The 15836-nt window shown below is 38.4% G+C and overlaps 1 protein-coding gene across 1 annotated transcript in view; it reads left to right on the forward strand.

Moving 5' to 3' along the window:
• Window positions 1-214: 214 nt before the first annotated feature.
• The window catches only part of NUBPL (NUBP iron-sulfur cluster assembly factor, mitochondrial), a gene marked incomplete at both ends in the record, with an annotated part of 174993 nt that continues 159371 nt past the window's right edge, over window positions 215-15836 (forward strand). The window contains 3 exons of the mRNA XM_084241299.1: window positions 215-322; window positions 867-1014; window positions 4061-4095. Of these exons, the coding sequence (XP_084097425.1) occupies window positions 215-322; window positions 867-1014; window positions 4061-4095 (291 nt within the window). The remainder of the gene's footprint in view (window positions 323-866; window positions 1015-4060; window positions 4096-15836) is intronic.

Raw genomic sequence — 15836 nt, forward strand, 5'->3', positions numbered from 1 at the left:
TTGTGAGTAACAGAAGCAGTAAATATCGACACTAAGTAGTAAAACTCTGCAAAATGCTTGTCCTTGGCTGCAAAGGAGACCCGGGCAAGATTCCCCAGCAGAAGAAACTCAGACTTGTCGCTAGGGAGAGGAAGCCGAGCGTTGCCACATGACGTCATCAGCACGCGCCAGCCGACTGTTTCCGGGCTGAGCGCGCGGGGCTGCGTTCTGTGCCATGGGGTCTTGGCGCCGTGTGTTGCATTTTGGAGGGGTGTCTCTTCGGGGTGGTAACGGGACCTATGCCCCGCGTGGGGGAAGCCGAGTGTTGGTTTGTCGGCGCCAGGTCCGTGGTGCTGAAGGGCAAAGGGAGGCGGGCGGGACGGAGGTATTGGAACATTGGGTCTCCAGGTGCTCTGGCATTGCACCTTATCAAGACTCGCCTCAACCCCAAGTGGGCTCGCCTTGGCTAGGTGACCCCTGTTTCTAGGCGGTCCCCCAATAGGACCAGGCCGGGGAGTGGCAGCACATGAAATTTATGGTTAGAATATGCATATATGACTTGCACATTGCTTTCTTTATGGTGGCTTATGTAGGTTTTTATAGGCTAAAAAGAAGGCAGACACTGAGGATTTAATTTCCTAAGGAGGCAGCTTTTTTATTTTTTAACGTCAGCATATCCTGGTGGATAAATTTCAAGTTAAACAAGATGTGTCTAGAATTGTGATTAATGGCCATATATAAATAGCATTAAAGGCCTAACTAGTGGAGATGAACAGAGCTAGACTCGAAAGTCCTCTAAATCACAAACTTCGAATTGTTTTTACTTTTACAGTATGATAATGGAGATGACTTCTTTCTTTCTTTTTCTTTTTCTTTTTTTTTTTAAGTTAACTGATTCTGAAAGTGAGACCCTAAAACAAAGAAGAACACAAATCATGTCCCGAGGACTTCCAAAGCAGAAACCAATAGACGGTGTTAAACAAGTCATAGTTGTGGCTTCTGGAAAGGGTGGAGTTGGAAAGTCTACTACAGCAGGTACAGAAGAATGTTAATTCTCATCTTGATTATCACCTTATGTCAACTGAGAAGTGCACAGTATTAAAAAGTATTTGTGTAATTCCTAATAGCTATATAATTCCTTGGTGTCAGGAGTTGGTATTGAGAGCTTAGATTTTTGGAAATAGACAAAAGTGTGTGTGTAACTGGGTCTTTTATTCCTTAACTGAAGAAAAGGTGGTCAGGTTCCCCATCAGATACTTACTTAACTGTAAAAATGGCACTGATGATACTAGTATACAAATTAAACAAGCGATCTACTTACTCCAGTGTCTCCTACATAGTAAATAAATACTCAGTGTTTGGTTGCTATTATTTTAAAAACATTTAGTAACTTGATTTCTCAGTTATTTCTAGTCTTTAATTTCCCCTCAGTCTTTTTTTTTTTTTTTAAATTTATACAAGCACTGGGTACAGTCAGAAGCGCCGGAGGGTGAGAGAATTCACCAGAGCCAGAGCGGGGAGCAGAGCAGGCAGAAGGACCGAAGTACACTGCTGAGGGGAGCAGCGGGCGGCAAGAGAGGTCTGCGCGCCATGTAGGACCCTCCTCCGGGGCCGGGGTGCAGCCGGGGATTGAACCGGCGCCTCGTCCCTGCAGAGGCTGCGGGTAGCTTCACAACCCAGCGCTCAACCGCTGCGCCACCGGGAGGCCCTCCCCTCAGTCTTTATACATATAGCTGCACAGTTACAATGAGATTGTTTACATTATTGTGCCTTTTGAAAAACCTAACCATGATATAATTTTCGACATTCATAAATTCAATATAGATCTAATGTTAGAAAATGCTTGAAAACCTTTAATGTTATTTTAGTTATTTAAACTATTTTGAAATTGATTGTAGACTTCATTTTGACTGAAGTGTTGCTTTTACAACCCACAAAGGAAGTGCATCCAGATATTAAAGTTATCATTCAGCACTAATAATCAGCTTTTCCCAAAATTTTTCAAAAGAAACCTTTTATTTCTTAAAAAAAAAAAAAGCTCCCAGTGAAGAAATGTGAAAGTCTAATGGCCTCCCAATCCTACTCAAATGAAGTAATTTTATTATAAATTTGGAGTCATAAAGTACTCATGTCTTATTGTTGCCTCATATTTAATTATCAATCATTTCAAAAGGAATAACTGCTAATTCAGGTCTTATCTGATCTATTTGTTTTTCAGTTGTTTGAAAATGACCCCTTATATATTTTAGTTAGTTTTGACAGTTTTAGACTGACCACTATCCATTGTGTTTGCTTGTCCCTTTCCCTTTTTCTTCCCTCTTAACCTCAGAGCCTCAGGATATTTATTGATGTCCACTAGTTTTTGAAAGTGTCAAAATTGTCTGCTTCATGAATGTCCACTTTGTGTTTTTATCATTCTGACTTACTTTGCTGTATATAATTCTCTCAAATTCCCTCCATTTTGTTGAAAATGGCTGCATTTCATCCTTTCTTTTGGCTATATAATACTCCATGGTCTATGTATATACCACATCATTTTGATCCATATGTCTGTTGAAGGAAACTTAGACTGCTTCATGCCTTAGCTATTGTAAATAATGCTGCCATGAATATTGTAAAACATGTGGGGATTTTTTTGTTTGTTTATAATTTCATATTCTGTGGCTAGCTGCCCAAGAGTGGGATTGCTGGATTATATGGTATTTCCATTATTTATTTTTTAAGATAAATCCAGATTGCTTTCCATAATGGTTTCACCAATTCACGTTCCTACCAATAGTGTAACAGGGTTCCCTTTTTTCCACATCCTCTCCAGCACTTGTTGGGGGTCTTTTTAGTATGTGTTATTCGCACAGGTGTGAGGTGGTATCTTGTAGTTTTAATCTGCATCTCTGTGTAACTGTTGGTATTACATGTATTTATTCATCTCCCACTCTAACGCAAAATACTTCCTGCTTAAATATGTATGCTAGAGGTATTTTGCATTAGAATGATGACATTTGTTCTGTAATTATGTTGTATAAATGCAGAAAGACTAAATGCATACATTAAATACTAAAATGCATCATTCACAAAAAGTTTGTGCTTAAAAGCTGGATTATGTTAACCTTGTGATGTTTTTGAAATTCAGAATTACTTTCTATTTTGTAAAAATTAATTTACCAAAGTATCATGCCAAGGCTAAGTACTTTACTTAAGGTATTTAATTTAATTGTTAAAACAATTATGAAATACAAATACTCTCATTTTATAGAGAACACAAGCGGGGAGTAAAATTTCCTACTCAAATTTACGTAATAGAAAGTGGTAGATTAGGAATTGAACCAGGTCAGTCTTGAAGTTTACATTGTTAACTACTATAAAGGAAACAACCTCAGCATCATTTTTAGTCGACACTTACCTTTAAAAGACAATAGGATCAGGGCCTCCCCAGTGGCGCAGCAGTTGAGCGCTGGGTTGCAAAGCTGCCCGCGGCCTCTGTGGCGCCGGTTCGATCCCCGGCTGCTCCCCGGCCACTGGAGGAGGGCCCCACCTGGCGCACAGACCTCTCCTGCCGCCCGCTGCTCCCCTCAGCAGTGTGCTTCGGTCCTTCTGCCTGCTCTGCTCCCTGCTCTGGCTCTGGTGAGTTCTCTCACCCTCCCGCGCTTCTGACTGTACCCAGTGCATGTATAAACAAATAAACAAATAAACATGCCTCTATAAAAAAAAAGACAATAGGATCATATCCATTTTAATTTTTTAAAAGATAATTCTTTTTCTGTAAAATATGTTTCTGAAAATAATTGAACTATTTATACCTTAACATTGTTTTGAAAAACTAGTTTATTTAAATGAAATTGTAACAGATTATAAATGGGTTATTTAAAATGTTAATTTTGGGGCAGGTATCTATTATGTTGGAATATTGCTTTCTTTTTTGTCTTTTTTACTTTCTACATTTCCATGTTCTTATTTTTATTAAGTAAGGGAGATACATTAAAATTTTCTGTTCTCTGTGTATTACATTGAAAATATTAAAAAGCAAAATGAATTCACCTTTTAGGAAAGTCACTACATTTAACTACTTGTTTGTTTTTTGCAGTGAACCTTGCTCTTGCACTATCAGCGAATGATTCGGTAGGTATTTATAAATAAAATGTTAATTTATTAAAATGTTTTTTAAGGTAACGATAAAGAACATATTGATGTTTTTCATTTTCTGTATCTGAAGCCTCGTGTGTAGCTTTAATCAATTGCATGTCTTTATGGAACTCAAAATGCTGCTATAAGTATTGGTTATATTTAATAAAAATGAAAAGAGACCACGGGTTAAGGAATTCAGGCAGCCTCTGGAAGCTAAAAAAGGCAAGGAAGTGGACTCTTCCTGAGAGCCTCTAAAAGGCTCCTGCCAGCACCTGAAACCCATTTTGGACTTCTGTGACAATTTTTTTATAGAAGTAGGATACTAATACATGAGGAAGTAAATTTTCTTGATTCTTTATTTGCCTTGTTTTTTGAAAGTTTAACTAGATGTAGAATTTTAGATTCAAAATAATTTCCTCTTCGTAACTTGAAAACAGTGTTCCATTTTTTCAAGTGTGCTGTTGAAATGTCTGATGCTAGTCTAGTTATATTTCTATTACCTTATGTCTTATTCTCCCCTGCCCCCAAGCTTTTAGGATATTATTTATTTTAAGGTTATAAGTGTCACAAAAATGTGTCTAATTGTTGCTTTACAAATTTTTACCTGCTTGGAAATTGGCCAAGCAGTATCAACGTTTGAACCTTTTTTAGCTTAGGGAAAATTTCTTCATTGATTACTCTTTGCGATATATTTGTTCTTTCTCCAGAAATATATTAGGTAGATATTGACTCTTTGAACTTACTCATTTTTCTCTCATAGTTTCCAACTCTTTGTCTTTTGCTCTGTGTTTTGGGAGATGTCTTAGACTATTTTTCACATTATTGTATTGGGTTTTAGTTATTATTTAGGTTTTTTTCTTAAATTGGAAAATTTTCCCAGATTTCCAGAACTATTTTTATTTTTCCAATTGTTGTCCTCTAAAAAAATTACTTGTACTAAACTTTTTAATCTCTGCTCTAATTGGAATTACTAAAAAATGTTTCTCTTGGGCCTTCATGGTGGTGCAGCAGGTTGAGTGCAGTGTTGTGAAACTGTCCGCAGCCTCTGCAGCGCGGTTTCAACCCCGGCTGGCTGGGGAGAGACCCACATGGCACAGCAGACCTCTCTTGTCTTGCCCGCTGCTCCCCTCAGCAGTGTATTTCTTCTGTCTGCCTGTTCTGTTCCATGCTGTGTGTCTGGTGAATCCTCTCACCTTCCTGCACATCTGGCCTGTACCCCTGTTCTTGTGTAAATGGATAAATCTTTTTAAAAAAATGTTTCTCTTGATCTCTATTTACTTTGTTGGCTCTTAGAATATGATCCTCAGATCAGCAGAATCAGTAGCACTTGGGAACCTGTTAGATTTACAAAATCTTGGGGCCTTGCCTCAGACCTACTGGATCAGAAATCCTGGTGGTGAAGCCCCTCAATATATGTTTTAACCAGTCTTCTAGGTGATTTTGATGTAGGATAGTTGAGAACCTTGGATCTGGAGGTTTTTTTAAAACTAAACTGCTAATTAAAATTTTGTCTTCTAATGTATTTATGATTTTTATTTAGTAGTTTTTAAATAATTTTTTTCTTTTGGTTCAATGGGAACTTGAAGAGAACTTGAAGAGAAGGGAGATAATCAGTGTGTGTTTAGGGAGCCTTATTAAAGTTAAAGCCAGTAATACGTTAGGAAAATATTTTTGTTAGGGCACTTATTTACCCTGGAGAAGGGTCTTTACTTCCTTAAAGGAAGAAATGGGGAAAATTCTGTGGTGGGGAGGGAATGTAGAGAAACTTGTTGGTGTGGGGTGTGTTAATTGGCTATCATTTTAGTCAAACCTTTCAATCCTAAGACTTTGTGTGGCAACTGTGTGATAAAGGATCAAAGGATAAAAAGAATATTTTTCAAAAGAGATTGATTCTTGGGCCTTCCCTGGTGGCACAGCGGTTGAGCGCTGGTTTGCGAGGCTGCCTGCAGCCTCTGCGGTGCCAGTTCGATCCCTGGCCACCGGCGAGGATCCCACAAAAAAAAAACAAAAAACAAAAAACAAAAAAAAAGGTTGAGTCTTTCATGTTAAATGTTGCTTTTTTTGATGAGGCGGTAGCTCAGGAAATTTCTTGTTTTCTTTTTTTCTTTCAGGTAGCAAGATGAGGTAGAGCTTCATTTTTATTGCTTTTTGTATGCGACAGGCAAATTGGCAACAAAAAAGGAAGCAACAAGACTATTTCTAGACTGCTTTTTCAGAAAATATTTAGCATCCTTATGAAGTTTTAAACTTATTTGTAATCTTCAGGAAGGTTTCAGTATCCTGCCATCCTGATGAGGGTTTTTTTTCCTTTTAGTTCTTGATATATTGTAGCAGTTAGTATGGAAATCAGGAAGAAAATAGTCCAGAAATTTGAGCAGCTTATTATGATAATTCAAAGATAGTATGACATAATATGATATACTATAACCATTTTGATTGGCTACTGTCTTGTCCTCTCTAATTAATTTATATATACTTAAGAAAGATGATTTTTATATAATTTTCTTGATTAATAGTACTTTTAATTAGACAGCAGCCTGTTAAAATTGTGATCTGTGCCGCGGACCAGCACAGCAGTAGACGATGAGGCCGTCTCAGGGTTGAGCAATCTGCCAGAGGATTGCCTGCATATAGAAAAGAAGACTATATCTTTTCTATATTTATATGAATATGGTATAGTCTTATACTCTGTACTTCCCAATTTAAGACTTTCTTCATATTATCTTATTTAGAGGAAACATTTCATTTTTTAGAGGAAATTCAGGCTTCCTTTCAGCCTTTCTGTTTGCCTATTTTTTTTTATTCAGATGGTTTAGGTACAAGGACATTTATTGGGACAAAGTTCTGGGGTGTGTTGATTTATGATTTATGTCTTTAAGTACTCCATTTAGCATGGTCTCCTGGAACCTCTCTGGCCATGGAGTCTTATTCCATGGAGTTGTATTTTAAGAAGGGATCTTTGACCTATTTCTCATTAGGCCAAATTTGCTTAAGACTTGTTAATAACTCTTCTGTTCTATCTTTTCCATGGGTTGGTGTTTGCTCTTTTTTAGACTTGGAGAGGAACAATCTAATTTGATTAAGTTGTAGGACTAGGGAAAATAGGTCCAGAAGTTATTCATTTTACCCTTGATATGGCTTTAATATTTTCTAAACATGGGGCCTCCCCGGTGGCGCAGCGGTTGAGCGCTGGGTTGCGAAGCTGCCCGCAGCCTCTGCAGTGCCAGTTCGATCCCCGGCTGCTCCCCGGCCACCGGAGGAGGGTCCCACATGGCGTGCAGACCTCTCCTGCCGCCCGCTGCTCCCCTCAGCAGTGTACCTCAGTCCTTCTGCCTGCTCTGCTCCCCGCTCTGGCTCTGGTGAATTCTCTCACCCTCTCACACTTCTGACTGTACACAGTGCTTGTATGAATAAATAAATAAATTAATCTTTAAAAAAAAATTTTTTTCTAAACAAGGTTGTGTAAACTCTGGGGGAGGCAGTATATAAGATAGTTCTTTGGGCTGTGAGAACTTTTTCTATTTGTATTAATTTTAATCTTTAAAAAATTGTGTTTTTTGTATATGCTTTGTAATTTATACCATGTTAGTATTGCAGTTCTAGCATAATTTATAAGCATATATATATAGAGGGGGGGGAAGGGATGTGTGTTTAAACATTTTTCAGTGGTTGAAATGTGTTAAAGTGTGTGATCAAAAAAGTTTGGATGTCATTGGCCTAGGCAAGAGGAATTTCTGGAATGTATCATAAGCCCAGTTCAAAGGAAGACTACTTGGTGGATTGAGGTAAAGGTAAAGTGTGGGTTTTCCCTTGTCTTTTGTACTTTCCTTGGGGACATGGGTAGTAGTATTTCAGAGCAGAATTTTGGGATCATGTATGCCATGCATCTAGTATTGTGTCCAGTGGTGTGTTGGAACTGACTGCTGCCTTCTGAGAGCCAATTGTTAAATTTTTGGGCCTTTTGCAAACCAGTTAATACCTTGTTAGCTTGGTATAGTTCATGATAGGAGTATCTAAAACAAATGAAAATAAACAAATACTGAAAATGAGCTGGTTTTAAAACATTTACTGGCAACCATTGATCATATATATTGACAGCCATGTTTCTTGATTCTTCCTCCCCATCTTCTTAATAACCCTTATTGTGGATCTCATTGTTCTATAGTATAAAATTAATCACAATTGGATGAGCACTGAGACTGGGAGAGGGAAACATAAAGGCTACTGGAAACTTGATAAGGCCTCAGAGTTTCCTAAGTGAATTTATTTCAGTTCAACAAACTAACACTAATGGCACTTTGTTTGTTTATATCTGTGTTTACATTTGTGTATGTGTATTTTGTTGTTGTGTGGTTGAAATAGGTTCAATAATAGTTTCATCTTTGAATGAGGTGTGAATTAAAGCAAAACTTAATAAGGTTTTATTGTGCTTCATAACAGAGTAGACACACTGTGTAATCTTACAGTTTTATAATCTAGTGAAGACCAAAGAGAAATAAATATCTTACAATGTAGAACTATATCCAAGGTCAAATACAGTGGTGCATTTATCTAAGATAACTAGCTCTTATTCTAGGGAAAATCAGGCTTTTTTTTTTTAAAGCATTTTTATGAACATACTGTATTTGTTTTTCATAGAACCTGTAATGTGTGCATGTGTTATTTATCAGTTTTATAGTCATTATTGAGTCTACGCTATCTTTGCAACATTTCCCAGCTAGTAGATATCCTTGTTTCTAGCTCTGCAATATTTTTCCAGTATGCATTTTTCTATTTCCACTATTCCCATTGTAATTAAGGCTCATGTTATTTCTGTTTGGCTCATTTAGTGACTTCTACTTCAGTTATACTCCAGCTCAAGCACTTATGTTAGTTTGGAGGATCCAGAAATAATTAGTCATATACACCCTGCCTTTGAGGAACTCACAAGATCAAAGACTAGCTGTTTGTGTCAGGTCTACTCGGTACATAATGCTAGATTACTCTTACTTAGAGCACTGTTGGAATCATTCCTTTCCTGCTCAATGTCATGCTTGAATATCTTTGCTGGTGTTCAAGATCTTCTATGATCTGACTTCCATTTGCCTTTCTGGGTTTATTTTCAGCTATACTTCTAAATGATTCCTGTGCTCTAGCAATCTGGGTTACTTTCCATTGCCAGTTCCAGCTGAACGGAACATATTCTTGATAGCTACAACCTTTCTTCTACATTTCTATTGGAGCATTCTCTTCACCTTTCAAGTGTATATGTCTTATCTTTCAGGCCATGTATGATGATGCTGCTTTTATCTCCCCAAGAGTGCTTGTGGAAGGGGTTGAATGATGACAGAAATCCAGACTATCCTTTTCTTCATGTGCCCCTGCAGGCTGCAGTCTAATTTACACAGAGGCACTGTATAAGCTAACCTTGCTCCTTAGGACAAATGTATCCTGAACTCCCCTCAAGTGAGAGTGCTTTTTCCATCTTTGAAATTAAGTAGTACTGTTTATTTCTATTATTTGACCTAGGTGGCCATTCCATAGAAATGATAACAGGGCCTCCCTGGTGGCACAGGGGTTAAAGACAGTGCTATCACACTATCGCCAGCCACAGCAGCACAAGTTCGATCCCTAGCCGGCCAGGTTGCTGACCCACATAGCGCAGCAGACCTCTCCTATCTCGCCCATTGCTCCCCTCAGCAGTGTATTTCAGTAGATCTGCTTGTTCTGCTCTCCACTCTCTTTAGTGAATCCTTTACCCCCTGCATCTCTGGCTTACACCCCAGTTCTTGTATGCATAAATAAATAAATCTTTTAAAACAGAGAAATAATAACAGCTAATATAACTAACATTCATAAAACATTATATGTCAAGCACTGGTGCTCATAACTTGGTACTTAACTCATTTACTCTTCACAGCAACCAAATGGGAGTACACACTATTAATTACCCGATTGTAGATGAGGAAGAAGAAGCAACTGGAAACTAACTATTTCACTCAAGATCACACAGGCAGTAAATGGCAGAAATAAGATTTGAATACCAGCCTGGATCCTGTGCTTTTAATACTTGTCATATTGCTACTATTTTAGTTAGAGTCTTATGATGAACAAGTATGTGGTCTTTACCTTGGCTACCCTTAGCAGCTAGCATGGGCTTTATGACTTAGGAAATATACAATACATGTTTGCTGTGGGATAAATTGAGTGCATGGGCAGATATCTCAGATATCAGTGCAAAGTTTTGTTTTGCTTTGTTTTTTGAGGGGTGTTGTAGGATGAGAGGTCTTATGATTTAGTGGTCTATACACTATTCTTTTCCTGCTTCTTAAAAGACAATGATTCTACTTGGCCCTTTTCTCATTTTATATTCTTTGCTAAATAATTTCATCTTTTCTTACTGCCCCAGTTACTACCATGTATGTGTCCTGGATTCCAAATGCATCACCAGCCCAATTATCTCTCCATGTTTACATTCAAACCTGACACATGTAAAAGCAAACTCTTCTTCTCTATAAAGAACTGTCTTTGTTCTATGGGGTTATGCAGCTCCTTTTACCTTCAAGTTAGGCACCTGTTTCTGCTGCTTCTACCATTAAAAGTTTTCTAGAATATTTCCTCTCATTTCATTTCTTAATGTCACTAACTCATTCAGATCCTTATTAAGTGTCTTTTGTGAGGTGATCCTCACTTCCTCTTTGCTGTGATGTTTTGAGGAAAGGCCTTAACACTTTCCATACTGTTATTTTTAAAAGATATTTATTCAGTATCAGACTATTGCATTTAGCAATCAATAGTATGGGTGCAAAAAAGAGCAATCTACATTAATATCCTTTGTTGGGATGCTGTAAAATGGAAACTAAAATAACCTGTTATAACATTAGTCATAAATACAGTCATCAAGTTTTTCCTGTACATGAGTATTGTTTAAAACATAACTTCTTTATAGCAGCTAGGCCCTACTACCACTGTGCTTGGCTGAGTTCACAAATTGGTCATAACCTGTAGCTTCCCTATCATTTCTCTGATTCTCCACTTCTGCTAAGTGGCAGTTAATTAAAACTGCCTCCTACTTCCATAATTACTATAGCTGCTGGAAGCCTTGGTTTTGTGGTTTGGCAAGGTACTGGCCTCCATCACCAAAGGGGCCCAGAGCATCTATCTCCAAAGTTTCCTCCTTTCATGGGTCCAAAATTTGAGGAGTGATTATTTAATTGCCCAAATCACTGTAGCTTCCACCAGCTCCAATACTGCTTCCACTCCCACTGCCAAAACTGCTTCCACCTCTTTTGTTGTTATAGTTGTCAGGGCTGCCACTGCACTGTAACCACTGCCCTTGTTCTGTAACCCTGTCTACTACTTCTGTAGCCTCTGCTTTCTCCAGAGTAACCAGGGGCTGCCTCCTCAACCACCACCATTATCAAATCTATATAGCTATCCCCACTGCTACCATGTTCAACACCACCATAGCTATTATAGAAGCCACCGTGATTCGTGTAGTTTCCTCCACAACCCAAGTAGTCATTCTCACTAAATCCACCTCCGTGGCTACCACTAAAGTTTCCAGAACCACTTTGACCCCTGATTGGATGAAGTACTTGCTATCTCTTGCTTAGCTTTCCTTTCTTTATGGTTGTGGCTATTCCCATTATAGTTTTTCTGAATGACATTCTTGCCTATAGAATCAAGATCATCAAAGGTTACATAAGCAAAACCTTTCTTCTTGCCATTGCCTCCATCAGTCATGATTTCAGTCACTTCAGTTTTTCCACACTGTTCAAAATAATCTCGTAGGTAATGCTGTTTAGTGTTTTCTTTAATGCCACCAGCAAAAATCTTTTTCACAGGTAAGGTGGGTATGAGTCTTTAAGAACCTTCTTCTGGCACAATCCTCTTTTATTCCACAACTCTTCTATCCACCTTGTGTGGCTTGCATTCATGGCATTCACGTCCTTCATGGTGGCATATGTGACAACTCAAAAGCCTTTGGAATGCTCAGTGTTGGGAACTCTCACTACCATACAGTCTGTAAACCTTATGCATTGCTCAAAATGGCTTCTCAAACTAACCACTTGTTTTAAAGTTCAAACTTCCAATGGAGAGCTTCCACAGCTATTCAGGCTTGTTGGGAAAATGACTTAGATATGATGTCAGTGGAAGTGGAAATTATGATGCTTATTTGATGATGTCCAAGAATTTTAAAGACAGAAAGGAGTAATCTAACAAATGTATCTTAATACTGCCTACACTATTAAGAAAAAATGTTTACTTGTTTATCTCCTGTGCTAGTCTGTGAGCCTTCTGGGGGCAATGATCTTGGTTTATTTATTTCCACCCTCAGTGCCTAGCTCATTGGCCATTCATAGTAGACACATGGTAAATATTGGTGATGACAGTGAAATATGTATGAAATATATATACACAGCTATGAAAACAATGTGTGACATATATAGGGCAAATTCTAAGTGTCGAGTAAATTGTCTATAATTTGTTCATTGCTGCATTGTACCTTTTTTCTTGAGCAAATGAAGTAATTAAAATCAAATAGGAAAATGTATGTGAAGTGCTCAGCAAAATGGCTGACACATAGCAAGTTTTAAATCACTTTTTAGTATTGGTAGCTTAATATAAGCTTTTGTAAATAATATTTTAAAATAAAAATTGGTACACATTTTACTTATTGACTATTTAGCAAACCTTTTTACGTATTTTCCATTGCTGGAATGGAACATTAGACTTTTAATTGGACTTAAAGATAGAAAAGGGAGTAACATTATCTTCAAAGAGTTTGTTTTCTTTGATTATATTTTTTTCCATTGAAGTTTATCTCAAAATATTTATTTTTTCCCATGATTGCATAATGTCTTTACACTTAGATGTTCTGCTTTTTTCCACAAATTATTATGAGTGGCTCTTTAAATATAATTAAGATTATCTTAAACCTTTGAAGTTCTCTGATCATGTTAGGAAAAACTAGGAAGCTTTAATTCAATATTTAGGTTTTGGTTTTTGAAAAGTCTAATACACTTGGAACAGAATGTATTGTGTGCCACCATTTAAACACTGTGGTTTTCTTTATTAATGGTTATGTGTGCAGAAGTTAACAATCTAGTTTTTTTGGTGATAGAACTGGACTTGATTCTAGCTTTTCTTCTTGCAAACTGTGTGACGTTAGCCTCTTAAAGTTGTGAGTAATAAAGGAAGAAAATGCATGTAAAGCACTTATATATTGCACATAAAGCACATAGATTAAAATGGTGTCTGACACTTTAATATGTGCTAATGTTGATAAGAGTTATTTTGTTATAGTACTTCAAATGCCAGCTAGAACATATTATTATCATGCATTATTGATTATGATGTGAAATTGGGTTAAATATGGATGAAAGTGTTTATCGCACAATTACACAGGAGAAATCTGATGTATATGATTTAGTTCCAGTTCATAAAGTTGGGATTCATCTATTCTATAATGTCAGTGTTATAATGGAATTATGTTAACCTATTCTTTTTTTTTTAAAGATTTATTTATTTTTTGCATACAAGAGCTGGGGCACAGGCCAGAGATGCAGCAGCTGAGAGGATTCACCAGAGACAGTGGGGAACAGAACAGGCAGACTGACTGAAATACACTGCTGAGGGGAGCAGCAGGCAAGTCAGGAGAGGTCTGCTGCGCCAAGTGGGTTGCTCCCTGGCCGACCTGGGATTGAACTCGTGCTGTAGAGCCTGCGAATTGCTTAACCCCTGTGCTTAACCCCTGTGAGGTGCTTAACCCCTTGTGCCACCAGGGAGGTACTATTCATTTTTTCTTGTAACTTGGAAGTATACACTTCTTATGAAAAAAATAGTTTGCTTCAATATTACAGTTAGCCATTCTGGAGGAAGGGTACACTATTAGTGTTGAAAATGTGGTTATTTAAATTTTTTTTTAAAGATTTAGTTTTATTTATATATGCATGCAAGAACTGGGGGTGTAGGCCAGAGGTACTGGGGTTGAGAGGATTCACCAGAAACAGAGTGGGAGCAGACAGAACAGGTGGGTCTACTGAAATACACTGCTGAGGGGAGCAGCGGGTGAGATAGGAGAGATCCGCCTTTCCATGTGGGTTAGCTGCCTGGCCAGGGATTGAACTCATGCTTCAGTGGCTGGGGATAGCTTGATAGTGCTGAGACTTATCCCCTTGCAACACCAGGGAGGCCCGAAAGTGTAGTTATTTTGTAGTCAGAAGGGAAAATGGGGAAGAGATCCAGGAGGAACAATTGCAAAATCATTACTTTTTTGCTTATTTTTGTTTTCCACTCAAAGATAATTTGTGATAAGAAGTGTGTTTTTTTGTTTTTTTTTTTAAGATTTATTTATTTATACAAGCACTGGGTACAGTCAGAAGCGTGGGAGGGTGAGAGAATTCACCAGAGCCAGAGCGGGGAGCAGAGCAGGCAGACTGAAGAAAGTACACTGCTGAGGGGAGCAGCGACTGGCAGGAGAGGTCTGCGTGCCATGTGGGACCCTCGCTCTTGGCCTGGGATCGAACTTGCGCTGCAGAGACTGCAAGAAGCTTCGCAACCCAGTGCTCAACCGCTGCGCCACCGGGGAGGCCCAAGAAGTGTGTTTTTTAAATCTGTTTTTTTATTGAGGTGTAACTGACATATGACCATGTTAATATCAGATGCATAGCATGATGATTTGATATTAGTGTATACTAGTATATATTGCAGAATGATTACCATAGTAGGTCTAATTAACATCCTTTACCATACAAATTTACAAAATTTTCTTTTTCTTACTATGGGAAATTTTTTTTTTTAAAGATTTATTTATTTATTTATTTATACAAGAACCAGGGTACAGGCCAGATGTGCGGGAGGGTGAGAGGATTCACCAGAGACAGAGTGGGGAGCAGAACAGGCAGACTGAGGAAACACACTACTGAGGAGAGTGGCGGGTATGACAGGAGAGGTCTGCTGTGCCATGTGGGACCCTAGCTTGCAGGCCAGGATTGAACCAGTGCTACAGAGGCTGTGGACAGCCCCACAGTGTGGGCGCTCAACCGCCTGAGCCACCAGGGGAGGCCCACCACAGGAAATTTTAAGATCTACTTTCTTAGCAACTTTCACATATGTAAGCAGTATTAACTATAATTGCCACATTGTACATTATAGCTCCATGACTTATTTTATAATTGCAAGTTTGTATCTTTTGACCCCTTTTGCCCACTTTACCTCCACTCCCACCCCCTACCATTGGCAATCACCAGTCTACTCTTTGTATCTATGAGCTTTTTTTTTTTTAAAGATTTATTTTTATTTATTTATACAAGCACTGGGTACAGTCAGAAGTGCGGGAGGGTGAGAGAATTCACCAGAGCCAGAGCGGGGAGCTGAGCAGGCAGAAGGAGCAAAGTACACTGCTGAGGGGAGCAGCGGGTGGCAGGAGAGGTCTGCACACCATGTGGGACCCTCCTCCGGTGGCCAGGGAGCAGCCGGGGATTGAGCCGGCGCTGCAGAGGCTCCGGGCAGCTTCACAAACCAGTGCTCAACGACACTGCACCACCGGGGAGGCCCTCTATGAGCTTTTTTTTAATCAATGTTTTTTAAGATTCAATATATAAATGAGATGATATGGTATTTGCTTTCTCTGTCTAATTTATTACACTTAGCATAATGCCCTTAGAAGACAATCCATGTTGTTATAAATGGTAAGATTCCATTGTTTGTTTGTTTTTTATGGCTGAATAATATATTCCGTATGTCAGTGG

Source organism: Talpa europaea, assembly GCF_964194135.1.
Source record: "Talpa europaea genome assembly, chromosome: 8".
In the NCBI taxonomy this organism is placed as follows: Eukaryota; Metazoa; Chordata; class Mammalia; order Eulipotyphla; family Talpidae; genus Talpa; species Talpa europaea.